A 14,441-nucleotide genomic window follows, 5' to 3' on the forward strand; every position below is an offset into this window, starting at 1 on the left:
AGACAATCTCATTCTAGCCAGTACAGAGTAAATTAAGATAATTTTCTCACACTACACTCCAGCCCTGGAAGACTGTCTATCCGACATCCGCTAGTTTACTGTTGCGCGGTTGGTCTTTGTCGCGGAGCGTAACTTCGCGGACAAGTCGCTTTAATGATCCGATTAGTCTCCCTTGACCTTTCTCTTCAAATTTGATATTTCATTTAGGTTGTTTCTAACCTCGAAATTCGGAGATTTATTCGTTGCCGGTTAGGTGCGGGCTTCCTGTATCTGTCTTTCGATTCCCTGACGGGATCGCGTGCGCCTTGTGAGTTATCCCTGGGACCCCGGAAATTCGACTAGGGAAACAGAAACTGATTGATCTTTCTTCTAGTCATTAATTGTTTGATCCGCAATCTGACATTTCAATTTAATTTGTTAAATCTTCATCACGGCTTCGACCGCATATCCTCTCCTCCAAAGTCGTGGTATATACCGACTTGCCAGCCCAACTTTACCACGGCCGCCCTGAGTGGTTTCGTCACTACATTTTGTTGGAAAGTGATAATAAACGAAATATCAGCAATCAAAAACCATGGCGACTCCCGCTGCTTTACCTCCGTTGCCCTTCAATCCTGGTCGGATAAGAACATACCTTTTCCGACTGCCATTGTTCACTCGGCTGGTGCTGTTGATTATTCTGGTCTTCTGGCTGCTTGAATTTCAATCTGTGTGGGGTGTTATACAATGGGGTGCATTGATCCCAGAGGAGATTAATCTGGGGACTAGTATGTTTGATTCCGTCTCGAAAGAGCATATTGGGTACATGCTAACTTAACGGTATCACCAGTGTACCGACTTAACACCTATCCCTTCATCCATACAGGCTTCTTCCATGCTTTCCTTAATGCCGCAGCGCTCACACCGCTGCTGGAGCGTTTTGAGGCCGAGCATGGCACTTTGACTGCTATTGCGTTGTTTGTTGGACGTGAGTGCTATGATAAAACCTAATACTCGTTGCTATTTTGACTAATTTTGCATATTTTAGCTCTCTCGACTGTCCCTGCTGGGCTTTACATCTTGGTTGAGAGGTTTATTCTACACAGAAATACCTCGGTGGTTGGCGCAAGGTAGGCTTTAGATTAACAAGTTGGATGTTTCGGTTACTGACCTGAATCTAGTATCTGGGTCTTCCTGCTTCTTGGTTCGGAAGCCATCAAGACCTACAAGTCTCACCCTAACTTCAGGTAAGCATCACTGGGAAATAAACTGCTCCAATCTTACTAACGCTCTTCAGTCTTGGCCCGTACAAGATTCCCACCTGGACTTCACCCCTCTTCGCGTGTATTGTTGTATCCATCTTGATCTCGAACGTGAGCTTCCTCGGTCATCTCTGTGCGATTCTTGTTGGCTATCTCCGTGAGTTCCCTTTTTCCGACTTTCCCTTTCCCACTGCTAATCCTCGTTAGTTGGCCTCGGATACCTCAAGGTGTTCGTGCCCCCTGAGAAGGTCCTCCGCTGGATCGAGGGCAAGCTGAACCTTCTGGGGCGCTTGCCTCACTACGTCTCCGTCGACCAGAAGACCTATGGTCGCTATGGAGTTCTCCCAACCACCAACTCCGCCGGCGCCAATGGCACCCAAACACCCATGAGCTACTTGGGATCTACCCAGCGCCTGGGAGCCTGATCCCAGTATTGATGCATTCTTCATTTCCCATTTTAATGTATATTTTTCACTATAGTTTTTTTATATTGTTGCAGGCTCGGGGAGGCGGGGGGACATTGGATAATAGCATAGCGTGTGCATACTCCCACTTAATTTGCGCTGTTGGTCTTTATCGTTCGGTGTAAATTCCACTTCTCCGCGCATAAACAAGCTCTCGATCTCCACTACTTGTAAGACTCCAAGTTCAGTCCAATTATTCCACTCCTTTAATAGCTTCGCCTTCGCGGCACGGGAACTCATTTCCCGATGGTCAATAGTCAATGGCGTTGAAAAGTGAGCAAACACCCTGGAATACCACCTGTCCTTCCTGGCAGCACCGGAAACCCCATACTAACAAGATGCCAGCTGCAATCCGCAACTTGCGGAATAACCCCAACCTCCTCTTCGTTCGCCTTCCAAATCTCCTATCATTTATCTGCATTGTTGTCGGCGTTGTCTGGCTACTTCTCCTGCCGTTGAACGAGTACTCCCGACAAACCTACATCTCCGAGAATGCGCTCCTGCCGGGCCAAGTCCACGCGTATTTCACGGGAAGTGAGCAGAACATCTTCCGAGGTTATCAGAAAGAGTTGGAAGGATTGTTGAATGATGGACAGGCGAGAGGCGGTCAAAAAGATGAGGCGGAAGTGACAGCGGCGTAGGTCGAAAGAACCCAGCACAACCTGGACTATTCGCTGATACTCCAACAGGGTTTCGGACAAGTTGCAGTCAATTCTACAAGCGGCGGGGCTTAAAGTCGCCACGCAAAAATACGAATATACCTCCGCTGGGGTTACGCACCAGGGAGAGAACATTTATGCTATTATCCATGCGCCGCGCGGTGATGCCACGGAGGCAATTGTACTGGTTACGCCATGGCAGACGGCTGATGATAAGTTGAACCTGAATGGTGTCACTCTGGCCCTGACCTTGGCGAGATATTTCAAAAGTGAGTTTCGTCGTTGCGCTTCTCTAGTCGGATTGCTCACAATTGATGCTAGGATGGTCATTATGGTCCAAGGATATCATCTTCCTAATTACCCCAGACAGCAAAAGTGGAACTCAGGCTTGGATCGATGCCTACCACGATATGCACCCGGCTTCAGTACAGCCACTTCCTTTGAAGAGTGGAGCATTGCAAGGAGCACTGGTCATCGAATACCCCTTCGATCACCGGTTCCAGTCGCTCCATATTGTATATGATGGGGTCAATGGCCAACTCCCCAACCTCGACCTGTTCAACACGGCTGTTGCCATTGCAGGGGGGCAGATGGGTATTGGGGCCAATCTCCAGGAAATGTGGGGCCACGACGATAGCTATGAGCATCGTCTGCAGACCATGTTCCGTGGTATGACCAAGCAGGGTCTCGGGTATGCAACTGGCGCACACAGCAGCTTCATGCCGTACCATATCGACGCTATCACCCTACAGACCAAGGGCGAGGGATGGGAGGATGAAATGGCACTGGGCCGGACGATCGAGTCTCTTTGCCGCAGCTTGAACAACTTGCTGGAGCACCTGCACCAGAGCTTCTTCTTCTACCTGCTCATGCAGTCCAACCGTTTTGTCAGCATCGGCACCTATTTGCCCAGTGCGATGCTGATCGCTGGAAATTTCACTATCATGGCAATTGCCCTCTGGATGCGCACCGGTTACTACGCCGAAAGCAAAGCAAACGCCAAACCCAAGAACGAGAAATCAACCACTGAGGACAAATCCAAGATTAATAATATCGCAGAACGACACCTTGCTCTACCACTTTCGCTTGTTGTTGGACTCCATCTACTCGGCCTTGTCCCGCTCTGGGTCTTTAATAATATCTTCCATCAAGTAAGATCTGCCAGCTTACAAGCACAATAATGACAGATGCTAACAAATCTACAGTACTTCACAATTACCACGTACATATTTGTGATCGTGGACCTCGTTCTTCCGCTCTTCCTCGCCGCAATTCTCTCCAACGGCTTTGGTCTAGCAAAACCAATCATTCCCCAACAGTACCACCTCATAAAATCCTTTTCCCTCCTCCTACTGGGTCTCTCCCTCTCAACCCTCGCCACCCTCAACTTCTCTCTTTCATTCATGATCGGTCTACTCTGCGCGCCACTTAGCTTCGTCACTCGCCTGCGAGGCTCTGCGCCATTCCGCTTAGCAACTTCCACTCTGGGTCTGGTCCTTCTCAACCTCGTCTCCCCGCCAACTGTTCTCCTTGGCGTCTGCTGGTATATGGGTGTCTCTGTCGAGGCTGTCCTCACCCAAGCGGCTTTCGGTTGGGATGTTTGGGGTATGTGGACCCAGGTCGTTGTTTGGTGTGTGTGGTGGCCAGCTTGGTTGATTGGGTCTGTGTTGCTGGGGTCGTCGATGTTCTGATTATATTGTTGTACATTTTTGTCCCATGCGTTCTGCATTGATCCAATGATATAAGTATTAATAAATACCATTCCAGGAATCTACATACTATGGCTATCATAAAGAAACAGGGGCAGGGGTCACAGCAGGGACTCCCTGTGGTTGACGTTCAAAGTCCATATACCAATGCACTTCGAATACCACATCCAAGACTAGAATGCCAACATGCACACTCTTACCACACTTGCTCAACCAAGTCCAAATGCGTGGCTCCTATTTGATATGTTTGATTTGCCACGCCGTACCTGTCTTCAAAGAAGGGAATCGGTTACTAATTCTTACTCTAGGGCCAATTATGATCGAAGAACACTCAGCATTCGACGCCAGAAGGGCCAAGGACAGATTGGACAAAGCACGCCTAACTTGGTATATACCATATCAGAGAGGTCATGCACGACTGATTCGAGCGAACAATGAAAAACATCCCGGATTCTAAATTTCCGATACGACACATTTCCCCAACTCTTTGTTAACCCTTGAACAATACTAACATCTCACATTCATAAACTGCATGAATGTTAGATTGTGCTTGACCAATTCACACCTTTCTTGCCCTAACACGTAGCTAGTGTTCTATTTCTTTCATGCGGTGCCTCTCTCCAGTCTCAATCTCATGTTCACAACTATCTCTATTAATCTATATAAAGAATGAGCCTTGTTACTCGACAAGTGCCTGCATCCTCCAGGTCAACACAGGATGGGTCTCTTTCGAATCGACCTTCTTGCTCTATGGCTTCTCTTACTCCATATGGCGACAGCCGCAGCCCCAGTACCAACCAAAGACGGCTTTTGTTTCAAATATATCATCCAGGGTTATGATACATGTGCACTGATTGCCCAAAAGCACGGTATCACCGCGGCTGACATTGAAAGCTTCAATAAAGACACCTGGGCATGGCTGGGATGCAGACAGCTATACCAGGGTGACTTTATCTGTCTCAGTGCCGGAAAGCCTCCTATGCCAATGGCCCTTCCTCAAGCCACCTGCGGCCCACAAGTACCCGGAACAGTACGACCATCCAAATGGAGCGACCTCGCCGGTTTGAACCCGTGTCCATCATCTAAATGTGTAAGTAAACCTCATACCCCGTTCTATAGGACAAATCCTAATAGCCAACAGTGCGCATTCTGGGGCCAATGTGGTGTCTCTGAACTATATTGCCAAAAATCAGGTTACCGTGCACCTCCAGCTGGTCCTACGGCCACCGTGAAAGGAGCAACAGAAGCTCCGAAATCCCCATCTACCAAAACAAACGCAGCCGGGAAACCCGCCGGCACGGGCGCCAACTCCAAATCTAGCGCCCAGTCGAAGACTACCAAGGCTAACACGCTCAAGGTTACGACGACTTCCAGACCAACTACCACAAAAGCGACGACTTCTAAAAAATCGACTACAAAAACGACGAAGTGGACGCCTGAGCCAACTGTATCCCAATACCCCTGGAACCCACCCTGGCAGATCACGATGTACAGCGATCTGAACTGCAAGGGCGACTATTACCATCTTGAGGGATATAACCACAAATTCCTCGATGAAAAGGGCTGCTTGGCTCTCCACGGGGGATCAATAGCAAGTTCACTGAGACGGGCGTTACCTGTAAATGGTTCACGGAAAATGGTCTAACGTGGGAAAGTTGTGATGTGGGAACACTCAAAAAACCGCTGTCGTGGAATGTCAAGAATGGGTTTTGCAAGGCCTTCAGTAAGGCTAATTGTGATTGCTCTGATAATTGGAGTTTGTATTATCGCTCTCAGGGGTGTTATAATGGGGCGAAGAAAGATCATCTGCCTCAATGGGAGGCTCTGCAGTGTTCGATTGATGGCTTCTAGAGCTGTGTATGTGGATATACTGTGTCGAATGAAATTGTTTTAGTTTGTTATCTGATTCTATGCATGTTATATTCTTCGTATTCTGCCTTGGCTTTGGATTATGAGGAAAGTAGATATGTCGAAGACAGATGAAACATACATATTCTGCGGGTTACAATCGAAAAGATGCCGAAGTCGGGATAAAAGACGACACCATTGTATTCATTATAATAGAACTGAGAACACAAGTGAGATAAGAGATCTATGCAGCCCAAACATCCTTACCAGCACCCTCAATCCAATGACCAAGCTGGTTTACACCAGCATCCCAGTCCTTGAGACGGTTTCGCATGCCATCAATCTGCTTCATATCCAGAACCTTGGGTTGAACCCAGTGGATCTGTGCAACCTGAGCAACCTGGTCAATAGATCCACGCAGCAAGCCCAACGACAAAGCCTTCATAACAAGATGCTCGATCTCATCCGGCTGCACCTTAGTCTCGGATGCGATAGCCTGGAAAGAGAGAGAGCGGTCGTGGGGGGACGGTGGAAGACCATCTCCGTCAGTGCCGCGAGTGAGATCTTCTGGTACAGGAATACCCGGTGTGACTCCAGCAGCTTGTTCTTGCTGATATTACCGGCCAACACGTCGTAGGCAGTCAAGTCGCCCCGGTTGAAGGCGAAAAGAAGCTCGCGGAGCCAGTTGTGCGGGGTCTGGGTCAGCGAATCCAGAATCGGGTGCAGGAGGAGCTCTCCGAAGTTGTAGATCGTCTCTGATACCAGGGCAGCTACGCTGAGGTTGTAGGCGCGGGATGCGCGTTCGGTCTCGGTGAGTTCATCCAGGTTAATGCAGGCGAGATAGAGGAGGGCGTTTTTGTAGAAGGAGGCGAATTCTTGCTTAGCCTGTTGGAGAGGGGTGTTAGCCTTAATTCTGAGTAGGCGAGTCAGGCTGAGACAAGGTTATTTAAACCACGTACATGGTAATAGTCCGCGTTCACTTTGTAGAATGATGCGTGCACGACGGTCTCGACCGAGTCGAACGTGTCTAGCACCCGCTGGCAGGTGGCCAGGTCTGTCTGTGCTCCTTCCAGGTCCTTCAACGACAGCTTGACGTTAGCCACGTCAGCGAGGGCATAGACATATGCATCCTGTGTATCGGCCGTATCCGTCTTGCTGGCGAGGGATGTGAGGAAAGCCAGTCGTTCTTGATCATCTAGAGGGAGATGATTAGCTTACATCAACACATCCGAATGCTCATTGTGGTAGATTTTGGAGCTTCCGGGCTAGACTGTGGACCACCAACCTGCGCATTCTGTTGCTGCCATCAATCCCAGAGACACAAACTTGAGCTGATTGATCCGGTCGGCGAAACTGAGGACGAATGTCTTAAAGAGGGCTAAGCGATGGGGAGCACTCTCTGGCATGCGGAAGAACTCGACCAACGAGTCTGTAAGCTGATGCCATAGTTTGCGCTCCCAGTAGTCTTCGAAGGTGAGGAAATAGGGTTGTGTCTCTGGGCTTCCTTGTGCTTGCTGCTCGAGCAAGAAGTCGGGGATCTTGGACTCCATGGTTGGAGGTCTGGGTGTTGTATGAGTTAAAGTCGCTGACAGGTGACGAGATTCCAGACTAAGAGACAAAGGTAGGTAAACTCGGACGGAATTGGAGGTGTTGATGGTTGATGCGGACTGCAAGAGAGCTGATATGATGTCCTCACGTTGGCAGTTCGGAGAGCTCTCACTCACCGCCCTAGCTTCCACGGTCTTCGATGCTTTGCTGTTTTAACCTCAGTCGTCTGCTTGGATATTGATTCTTAATTTTTATATCATACAGCTAGGCATGAGAAGATAGCATTAGAGGATGTGGTCCTAGTGTGGTCCTAGCATATATGCTGTCTGTTGGAGATTTCTTCCGGTTATACTACAAAACACATATAATATATATATCGGACGCCTATGGGAGGTTTGACCCGTCTTCTCCATTGCCATTGTATCCAATCCAGACTCTACATGTACCAAAGAACAACCAGCAGGTTTGATACGAATGAGAAGCTCAAATGAAACAAGATAGCATGCAGAGCGAAGAGCCGCTTGCACTGGCCTCCTATTAGAAGTAACAAGCAATTGGTTAAACGAGGACAGAGGATATGAAATAAGACGAAACAACTGTTTCCCCAAATCAGAAAGTAAATATCAGTTACGCGCAGCGACGAGTCAAAACAACTTTGAGGAAACGGGCATAAAATTACTTCCATCTATGTACCCAAAAAGAGAGGCATAAAAGAGCAGTCGTCTGTGATAAAACAAGGAGAGAGGAGATAATGCACAAGTATGATTTATATAAAAAAAAGCAGATCGACCGAACTGACGACTCCTACGCTTAGCCCTAATTATATCACGAACTTAGATCATGGACAAAACGGTTTCCCTTGAGCGAAACCAATGGATGCCATGAAGGAAATGATGATTTTCAGACTTGGTAATCAAATGCATGAAGCCCTTGAATCACACATTGAGATGTAGTATAGACGCCGAGGACAAGCTTCGAGGGATCCCAGACATATGAAAGTGGAGAACTACATGGTGTACTCAAGTGACCTTGAAATAACTTTTCTAGAGCGATGCGGAAGGACACTCCAACTACAGTGAAACAAATATTACAAACTAAGACAAGACTGATATAAGGTTGCCCCAAAGGGAAAAGGTATTTTGTATTTTGTAAAACCCCGACCACACCCCAGCTAGGAACATGGAATCATAGATGCTAACGAAAAGCGACACGCTTAAGCGTCATCGACGGTGGTGGTGTGGAGGCCCTTGGGGTCCTTGACGTTGACGGCCTGGACGTGGGAGTAGAGACGCTCCTTGGCGTTCTCCTCGTCGTTACGCTTGCGGGAGATGCGGACACGGATACGGAAGGGAACACCCTTGATACCAGCCTCCCAGACCTTCTTGTTCAGCTGGGGGTCGACGCGGACGTCCTTGGTACCCTATTGTAAATTGAGCATGTCAGCGTCCCAGATTCCAAGGATCGGAGGGGAGGGAGAGCATTGCTCAAACTTACCATAGCCTGGGTAGCGAAGGCACGGATCTCCTTGATGGCCTTAGGAGCACGCTTCTTGAAGCTGACGCCGTGGCACTATAATTCCGGAAAAGAAGTTACAATCAGTCTTCCGCCCGAATGCCATCTGCAAGAGAAAACTCTGCGCGATGAATGTTTCTGGTCTTTCGGCCATAGTGGACTTCATAAAACTAATTCTTCTTTTGTGTTCCGGGTGCGGATATGTGTGGATGCGAGAGAAGACTTTTTCAAGATCTCCTCTCGGCTGTCTCTATCGCGAAGCAGACAAAAGACAAAAATGCCATGTCCTACCTGCAGATTTCTCCACAGGTCATGGTGAGGCTGGTGGGTGGTAGCAGAAGAGGGGATTGGTTTCCCATTCCACCCTCTACGCACACACACACCAACCCACACCACACACATTCTTTTCCGTAACAAATTCCATTTTCAGGAAAGATTCTTGTTCTCTGTCCAATATATGCCTCCAGAACTGAATCGTATTCGAATCGTCGCAGGTAGACTTGGGAAAGGGTTTGTGTTCAACATACTCGCTTGTGCAGGTTGATGGTGTACTCGCGAGACACCACATCGGCGATAGCCGAGCGCTTGTTGCCGGTCTTGACGTTGGACATCTCTGCGGAGAAGGTTAGAAGGGGATTTCGGAGTGGTGAATGAGAAGACTGACTGAAGGGGTGGTCGACGGTGGGCGGAAGTGATCGATTGACAGAAGGAGAGTTCGCGGTCAATTTTCGAGTGAAATTCAGTGTGGTCTCGCTTGACTGTGTGGGATCTGATTGGATGGAGTGGGGCCAGCTTTTAGCCAATGATCGATTGGTGGTGGATATTTGTGCCTCAGGCAGCATAGACCTTATTCAACTATCAAAAGATTCATACATGGTGAATACATGTATTCAAGCCGTTTAAACTATCTCTAGACAGATTTGATACAACTTCTAACAAAGATCTCTCCACGCTCTTCTATATTTCCCCATTACTTCTGGCCTGCACTCACATCGGCGTAAAGGTCAAATCGTCGCTGAGTGGAGATAGGAATTCCACTGCGAATATTTGCAATCGAATCATTATCCAAATCAGCATAAATGATGGTCTCTTTCTCTTCAGCCTCAGCGACAATTTTTGCGCTAGGGTCAGCGACCAAGCTGTGGCCATAGGCATGGTAGGCGGCATTGAGATCACGCGCCGGGCTGCAGAGCGCCACATACGACTGGTTATCAACAGCTCTGGCACGACCAAGGAGCGACCAGTGCAGAGGACCAGTGGTGGTGTTGAAGGCTGCCGGGTAGACGAGAAGGAAAGCGCCCTGGCGGGCGGCAATCATTGCTCCTTCTGGGAAGCGAATGTCGTAGCAGATGGCCAGACCGATCTTTCCATACTCTGGGAGATCAATGACTGTCAACTGGTTGCCAGGTGAAAGGACATCGCTCTCCTTGAACTGAATCTTGCCCGGGATATCAATGTCGAACAGATGCGTCTTGCGGTGAGTGCCGATCAAGGCGCCTGTTGGCGAGAAGACCAACGAGGTATTGTAGTATTTCTTAGTGGAGGGTTCCAGCTCAGGAATACTTCCGCCGACAAGGTATGCATTTGCCTCTACTGCGATGGCCGACAGGGCGTGAAAGGAGGGCGATTGTTCAATCGTAGGAGGAGAGGGGAGGAGGGTCTCGGCATATTTTGGGAAGAAATTTGTGCCATAGGGTGAGTTGAAGCACTCAGGAAGAACGATCAATCGTGCGCCGGCCTTTGCAGCTTCAAGGACTTTGCCCCGAGCATGAGAGAGGTTCGCGGCCTTATCCGCTCCTAGATAATTTGGTCAGCTGGGAGAACATGGGGTAGATCGAGGAGGGATTCAAACCTGACGCGAGCTGGATAAGAGCCAATTTAAGGGGCTGTTTCAACAAGGTAGCCATTGTTAGGAATGTGAAGAAGAAGAGTTGAGGACTGGAATGATATCGGAGTTGCGCATTGCGGGGACGGCCATTTCGCCGATAAGCCGACATTCGACATTATTCGTTCGAATTGTTCATACTTTCTCTCCAAATAATATTCGACTTGATTCGAAATAATTCCATGTAGATATGCTTAGAGCCTTGTCTGGATTTAGATAGGGCAAATGACAATTAGTGATTAATTGGGACATAGTGCTGTAGCTATAATATATATTCTCGAAGTTTATATGGGTATTTTAGGGCTTTTGTTTTTTAGTCCTAGGTGACAAAACAATTTTAGTATTGGGGCAATCGCACTTCGTTCAACTATTGCACGAGAAGAACAACTCCCATTTCAATGACCCTTCACTATGGGCTGCAAGAATACCGAGATACCAAAGCCCAAGCAGAACTGTCAATCATGGGTGTAGGAGGTAGAACCCTTCAGAGATCACTGCTATGGGCTTCCATAGAGATGGAATTGCTCGACTGAATAAAAGGCGAAATGAAACAATCAAGTGAGAATTTGAAAATGATTTCTTTTGCGTCTGTATCATGGAAGTGGAATCATCAGTGTGATTCGACGTAACGTTCGATCTTGGTAGAGATCGAACGAGATAGGGACGTAAATGATCGGAATAACCGAGATTGTTAGTACATTTCGACTCGAAAGCTTTGTATGGCATAGCTACCAAATAGCCCAACACAGAAACCTGGTAAAGAAAAAGATACAAAGTCTAGGGGCATGCAGGTGGAAGGCATGTATCAGTTAAGCATATTTATGTTCCACCCTCGGCCATAGGTATTCCCTAGAGTCGACGTTTCTAAATATAATTTCAGGAGTCTTGTCGAGCGTTCCTTTAGGCTTTCCAAGATTCTTAAGTTCTTTTCCCTATCGCAAGATGGGTGGTTGGATATCAATACTTCATCAGCATTGCCCTCCGAGATAACGTTCAAACAAGTCCTATCAGACTTGCGTTTCCGTTGGAGATACCTCATATGTTGTGAGAGAATCACAAGCATGCCAGATTGTTGTATCTGATTACTGAAGGAATGAAACAATTCAAGGCGTATATAAAAAAGGTGTCTGTACATACATGACGCTAGGGTCCACAGTGATGTCGCTCCACCAATAGGAAAGCGATCAAGGAGACTGACGCAGAGTTCCGCTTAATTCATTCCCATCAGACAGACCGGACTCGTCCACCAGTTAACTACTCTATTTCAGTAACGCGATTTGAAGCTCACAGCTGGCCTTGTACTATGTCATGGACGGAGTCGGAACCCGCCCCAAGGCGTGCTTAACATGTGCCAAGGCGAAAGTCCGATGTTTACCAGAAACCGATGGCCCTTGTCAACGGTGAGTATATAGTTGAATTTTATGCATACAACCTATCTTAATGTGTGTTAGTTGTCGTCGCTTAGGAAAAGAATGCGGAAACCAATTACCCGGAGCCCATCGTCGAGAGAAAAAATCGTAAGTATACATCGCTATTAAACCCCCTAAAGAACCCTCTGACATTTTAGTTAGAGATGTGGCTGCACTCGAGGCTAAGTTAGACCGCATGGTCGCCATGCTGGCAGCTTCGGAACGAAATCACAGAGAGCGGGCAGAAAGCGGCTCAATGAGATCATCATCTGCTGTGGAAGAAAACACCTCTGTACCCGATGACACCGAGGGCCAGCTATTGATGGATGTGTTCTTCAAGAAATTGTTTCCTCTCTTTCCCTTTGTCTTCATTCCCCCGAGTGTCACCGCAGATGAACTACGCCGGGAGAAACCATTCCTCTATCTGAACATCTCAATGGTCGCATGCCAAAACGCTCGACGCCAGCGAGAAATTGTCAATATAGTCCAAGCATATGTGGCCGAGCACATCATCATAAGAGGAGAAAATAGCCTGGATCTACTTCAGGGACTTCTCATTAATGTGGCTTGGTTCATTTCAATCAGTCGTTTCCCACAACACTGTTCTTATGACCAATCTCCCGATGCGCCCAAAATCGACGGGCCTCATGTTGCTCGAAGCACTAACCAGCTTGATACTTTTGCGCACTTACTCGTGGCACAGTCATACAGCTTGGGCCTAAATCAAGGGCTGACTTACCAGAAAAACATGAACTATACCTTGACTCATTTGAAGGAAGCTATGAACGAGGAGCATCCGAATCCCGTGCGCACACTGGAAGAACGACGAACCTATCTTGGGTGTTATTATCTAACTACCATGTATGTATATGACCCCTAGTCTTGCTGGACTCGAGCTAATCATTTAAAGGCTATCAACATGTGTGAAAGACTTGGGACCGATCATTCGCTTTACAAGATACATGGACGAATGCTGCAATGTACTAGATCAGGTCGCGGAATATCCCTCTGATGCCTATCTCGTACAGCTAGTCCGAGTGATGAACCTCACAGAAAAGATTCATCAAACACTATACAACACCGAGCTCCATTCTTTATCAGCCTCATCAGTGCCTCCGCCTCTCGGATTGACCATACGATGGCTTGAGGCTGAACTTGAAGAATTGAAAGCTAGAACGCCGAGCGAGTCACCGTACTCGGGTGAGTATTCTTATTTCCACGTACAATCAATAATGACCTGACGAAAACGACAGCCACCCTTCTAAAACTTCATTACAACACAGTGGAGTTACATCTTTATCGAATATCCCTCAATAACGAACCCTCTGAATCCAACTACGGCGATCATCCTTTGATGCGGTTGAATCTCCTATTCCGCTGCCTGGAAGCGACAACCTCCTCTTTCCAAAGCACTCTCTCCCTCCCATCAGATCTTTTTCCTTTCTTCCCTTTCAGCATCATGTGTCAATTTGGAAAGGCAATCATCACTTTGTCCCAGCTCTTGCTCTACGACCACCCCGGATGGGACCGAGCATACGTGGAAAGTATAATGGACTTCGATCAGACCATTGACCGTATGGACTCCAAGCTCCGAGCAGAACTGCCCTATTTCGAACAGGTTGCAAAAGCTTCTAATGATACTGAACTTCCAGAGATATTTGGAAGAATGGAACTGCGTGCGAAATTGCTTAAAAGGATGCATCGGCGGAGAAAAGAAGCACTAGAACAAAACTCCCTGCAAACCAATGTGCCCCCGATGGACTTCGAGTTCATGATGAATTACCCCCTCGATTTGATCTTTCCCTTTGATGAAATTCCACCCATTCCTGGGCAATATAGTTGATGGGCCCACTGCAGTGGATCGGATGGAGTCCATCGCCGAAATCCAGCAGATCTAGCGATCTCGATCTGTTTGTACATGTTTCGATATAATGATGATTTATGATTTATCTCTAGCTTCAACTATAAAATCTCGACAGTAGTAAAGAAATTGGTCTAGGATGCTACACTTAGCACTTTTCTATCTAGTCTGCACAAAAACACACGCTGTGGTTGCATCTCAACCTCAAATCCCCATACTTCAAACCATGTTTCCGATGCCATCTCAAGCGATAGCCTGATCCCAAGACAACCAGAAATATTAGATTGAGCGACCAATCTAACCCA

General features: G+C 47.6%; 6 protein-coding genes across 6 annotated transcripts; 4 read left to right on the forward strand and 2 right to left on the reverse strand.

Moving 5' to 3' along the window:
• Nucleotides 1-574: 574 nt before the first annotated feature.
• rbd2 (rhomboid protease family protein RBD2) lies at nt 575-1,666 on the forward strand (the record flags this gene model as incomplete). Its single annotated transcript, XM_056673797.1, has 6 exons — nt 575-767; nt 830-967; nt 1,028-1,109; nt 1,161-1,226; nt 1,277-1,398; nt 1,449-1,666. The coding sequence occupies 6 exons, from the start codon at nt 575-577 to the stop codon at nt 1,664-1,666; spliced, it is 819 nt and encodes a 272-aa protein (XP_056534322.1).
• Nucleotides 1,667-2,043: 377 nt separating this feature from the next.
• On the forward strand, nt 2,044-4,055 carry N7500_002652 (GPI-anchored transamidase subunit GAA1; the record flags this gene model as incomplete). The annotated part of the gene is made up of 4 exons (XM_056673798.1): nt 2,044-2,342; nt 2,395-2,633; nt 2,731-3,515; nt 3,570-4,055. The coding sequence occupies 4 exons, from the start codon at nt 2,044-2,046 to the stop codon at nt 4,053-4,055; spliced, it is 1,809 nt and encodes a 602-aa protein (XP_056534323.1).
• Nucleotides 4,056-4,842: 787 nt separating this feature from the next.
• N7500_002653 (LysM peptidoglycan-binding domain-containing protein) lies at nt 4,843-5,718 on the forward strand (the record flags this gene model as incomplete). Its single annotated transcript, XM_056673799.1, has 1 exon — nt 4,843-5,718. One exon carries the CDS (start codon nt 4,843-4,845, stop codon nt 5,716-5,718), a length of 876 nt encoding a protein of 291 aa, XP_056534324.1.
• Nucleotides 5,719-6,165: 447 nt separating this feature from the next.
• On the reverse strand, nt 6,166-7,471 carry N7500_002654 (proteasome regulatory particle lid subunit RPN9; the record flags this gene model as incomplete). Its single annotated transcript, XM_056673800.1, has 4 exons — nt 6,166-6,488; nt 6,542-6,806; nt 6,881-7,116; nt 7,207-7,471. 4 exons carry the CDS (start codon nt 7,469-7,471, stop codon nt 6,166-6,168), a joined length of 1,089 nt encoding a protein of 362 aa, XP_056534325.1.
• A 1,211-nt stretch (nt 7,472-8,682) lies between these two features.
• On the reverse strand, nt 8,683-10,888 carry N7500_002655 (uncharacterized protein; the record flags this gene model as incomplete). The annotated part of the gene is made up of 6 exons (XM_056673801.1): nt 8,683-8,889; nt 8,964-9,038; nt 9,509-9,594; nt 9,646-9,739; nt 9,973-10,778; nt 10,834-10,888. 6 exons carry the CDS (start codon nt 10,886-10,888, stop codon nt 8,683-8,685), a joined length of 1,323 nt encoding a protein of 440 aa, XP_056534326.1.
• Nucleotides 10,889-12,174: 1,286 nt separating this feature from the next.
• N7500_002656 (Zn(II)2Cys6 transcription factor) lies at nt 12,175-14,118 on the forward strand (the record flags this gene model as incomplete). The annotated part of the gene is made up of 5 exons (XM_056673802.1): nt 12,175-12,266; nt 12,318-12,383; nt 12,438-13,136; nt 13,186-13,475; nt 13,529-14,118. The coding sequence occupies 5 exons, from the start codon at nt 12,175-12,177 to the stop codon at nt 14,116-14,118; spliced, it is 1,737 nt and encodes a 578-aa protein (XP_056534327.1).
• Nucleotides 14,119-14,441: the final 323 nt, after the last annotated feature.

The sequence above is a fragment of the Penicillium coprophilum genome (assembly GCF_028826855.1).
Source record: "Penicillium coprophilum strain IBT 35676 chromosome Unknown utg000002l_segment0_segment1, whole genome shotgun sequence".
Lineage (NCBI taxonomy): Eukaryota > Fungi > Ascomycota > Eurotiomycetes > Eurotiales > Aspergillaceae > Penicillium > Penicillium coprophilum.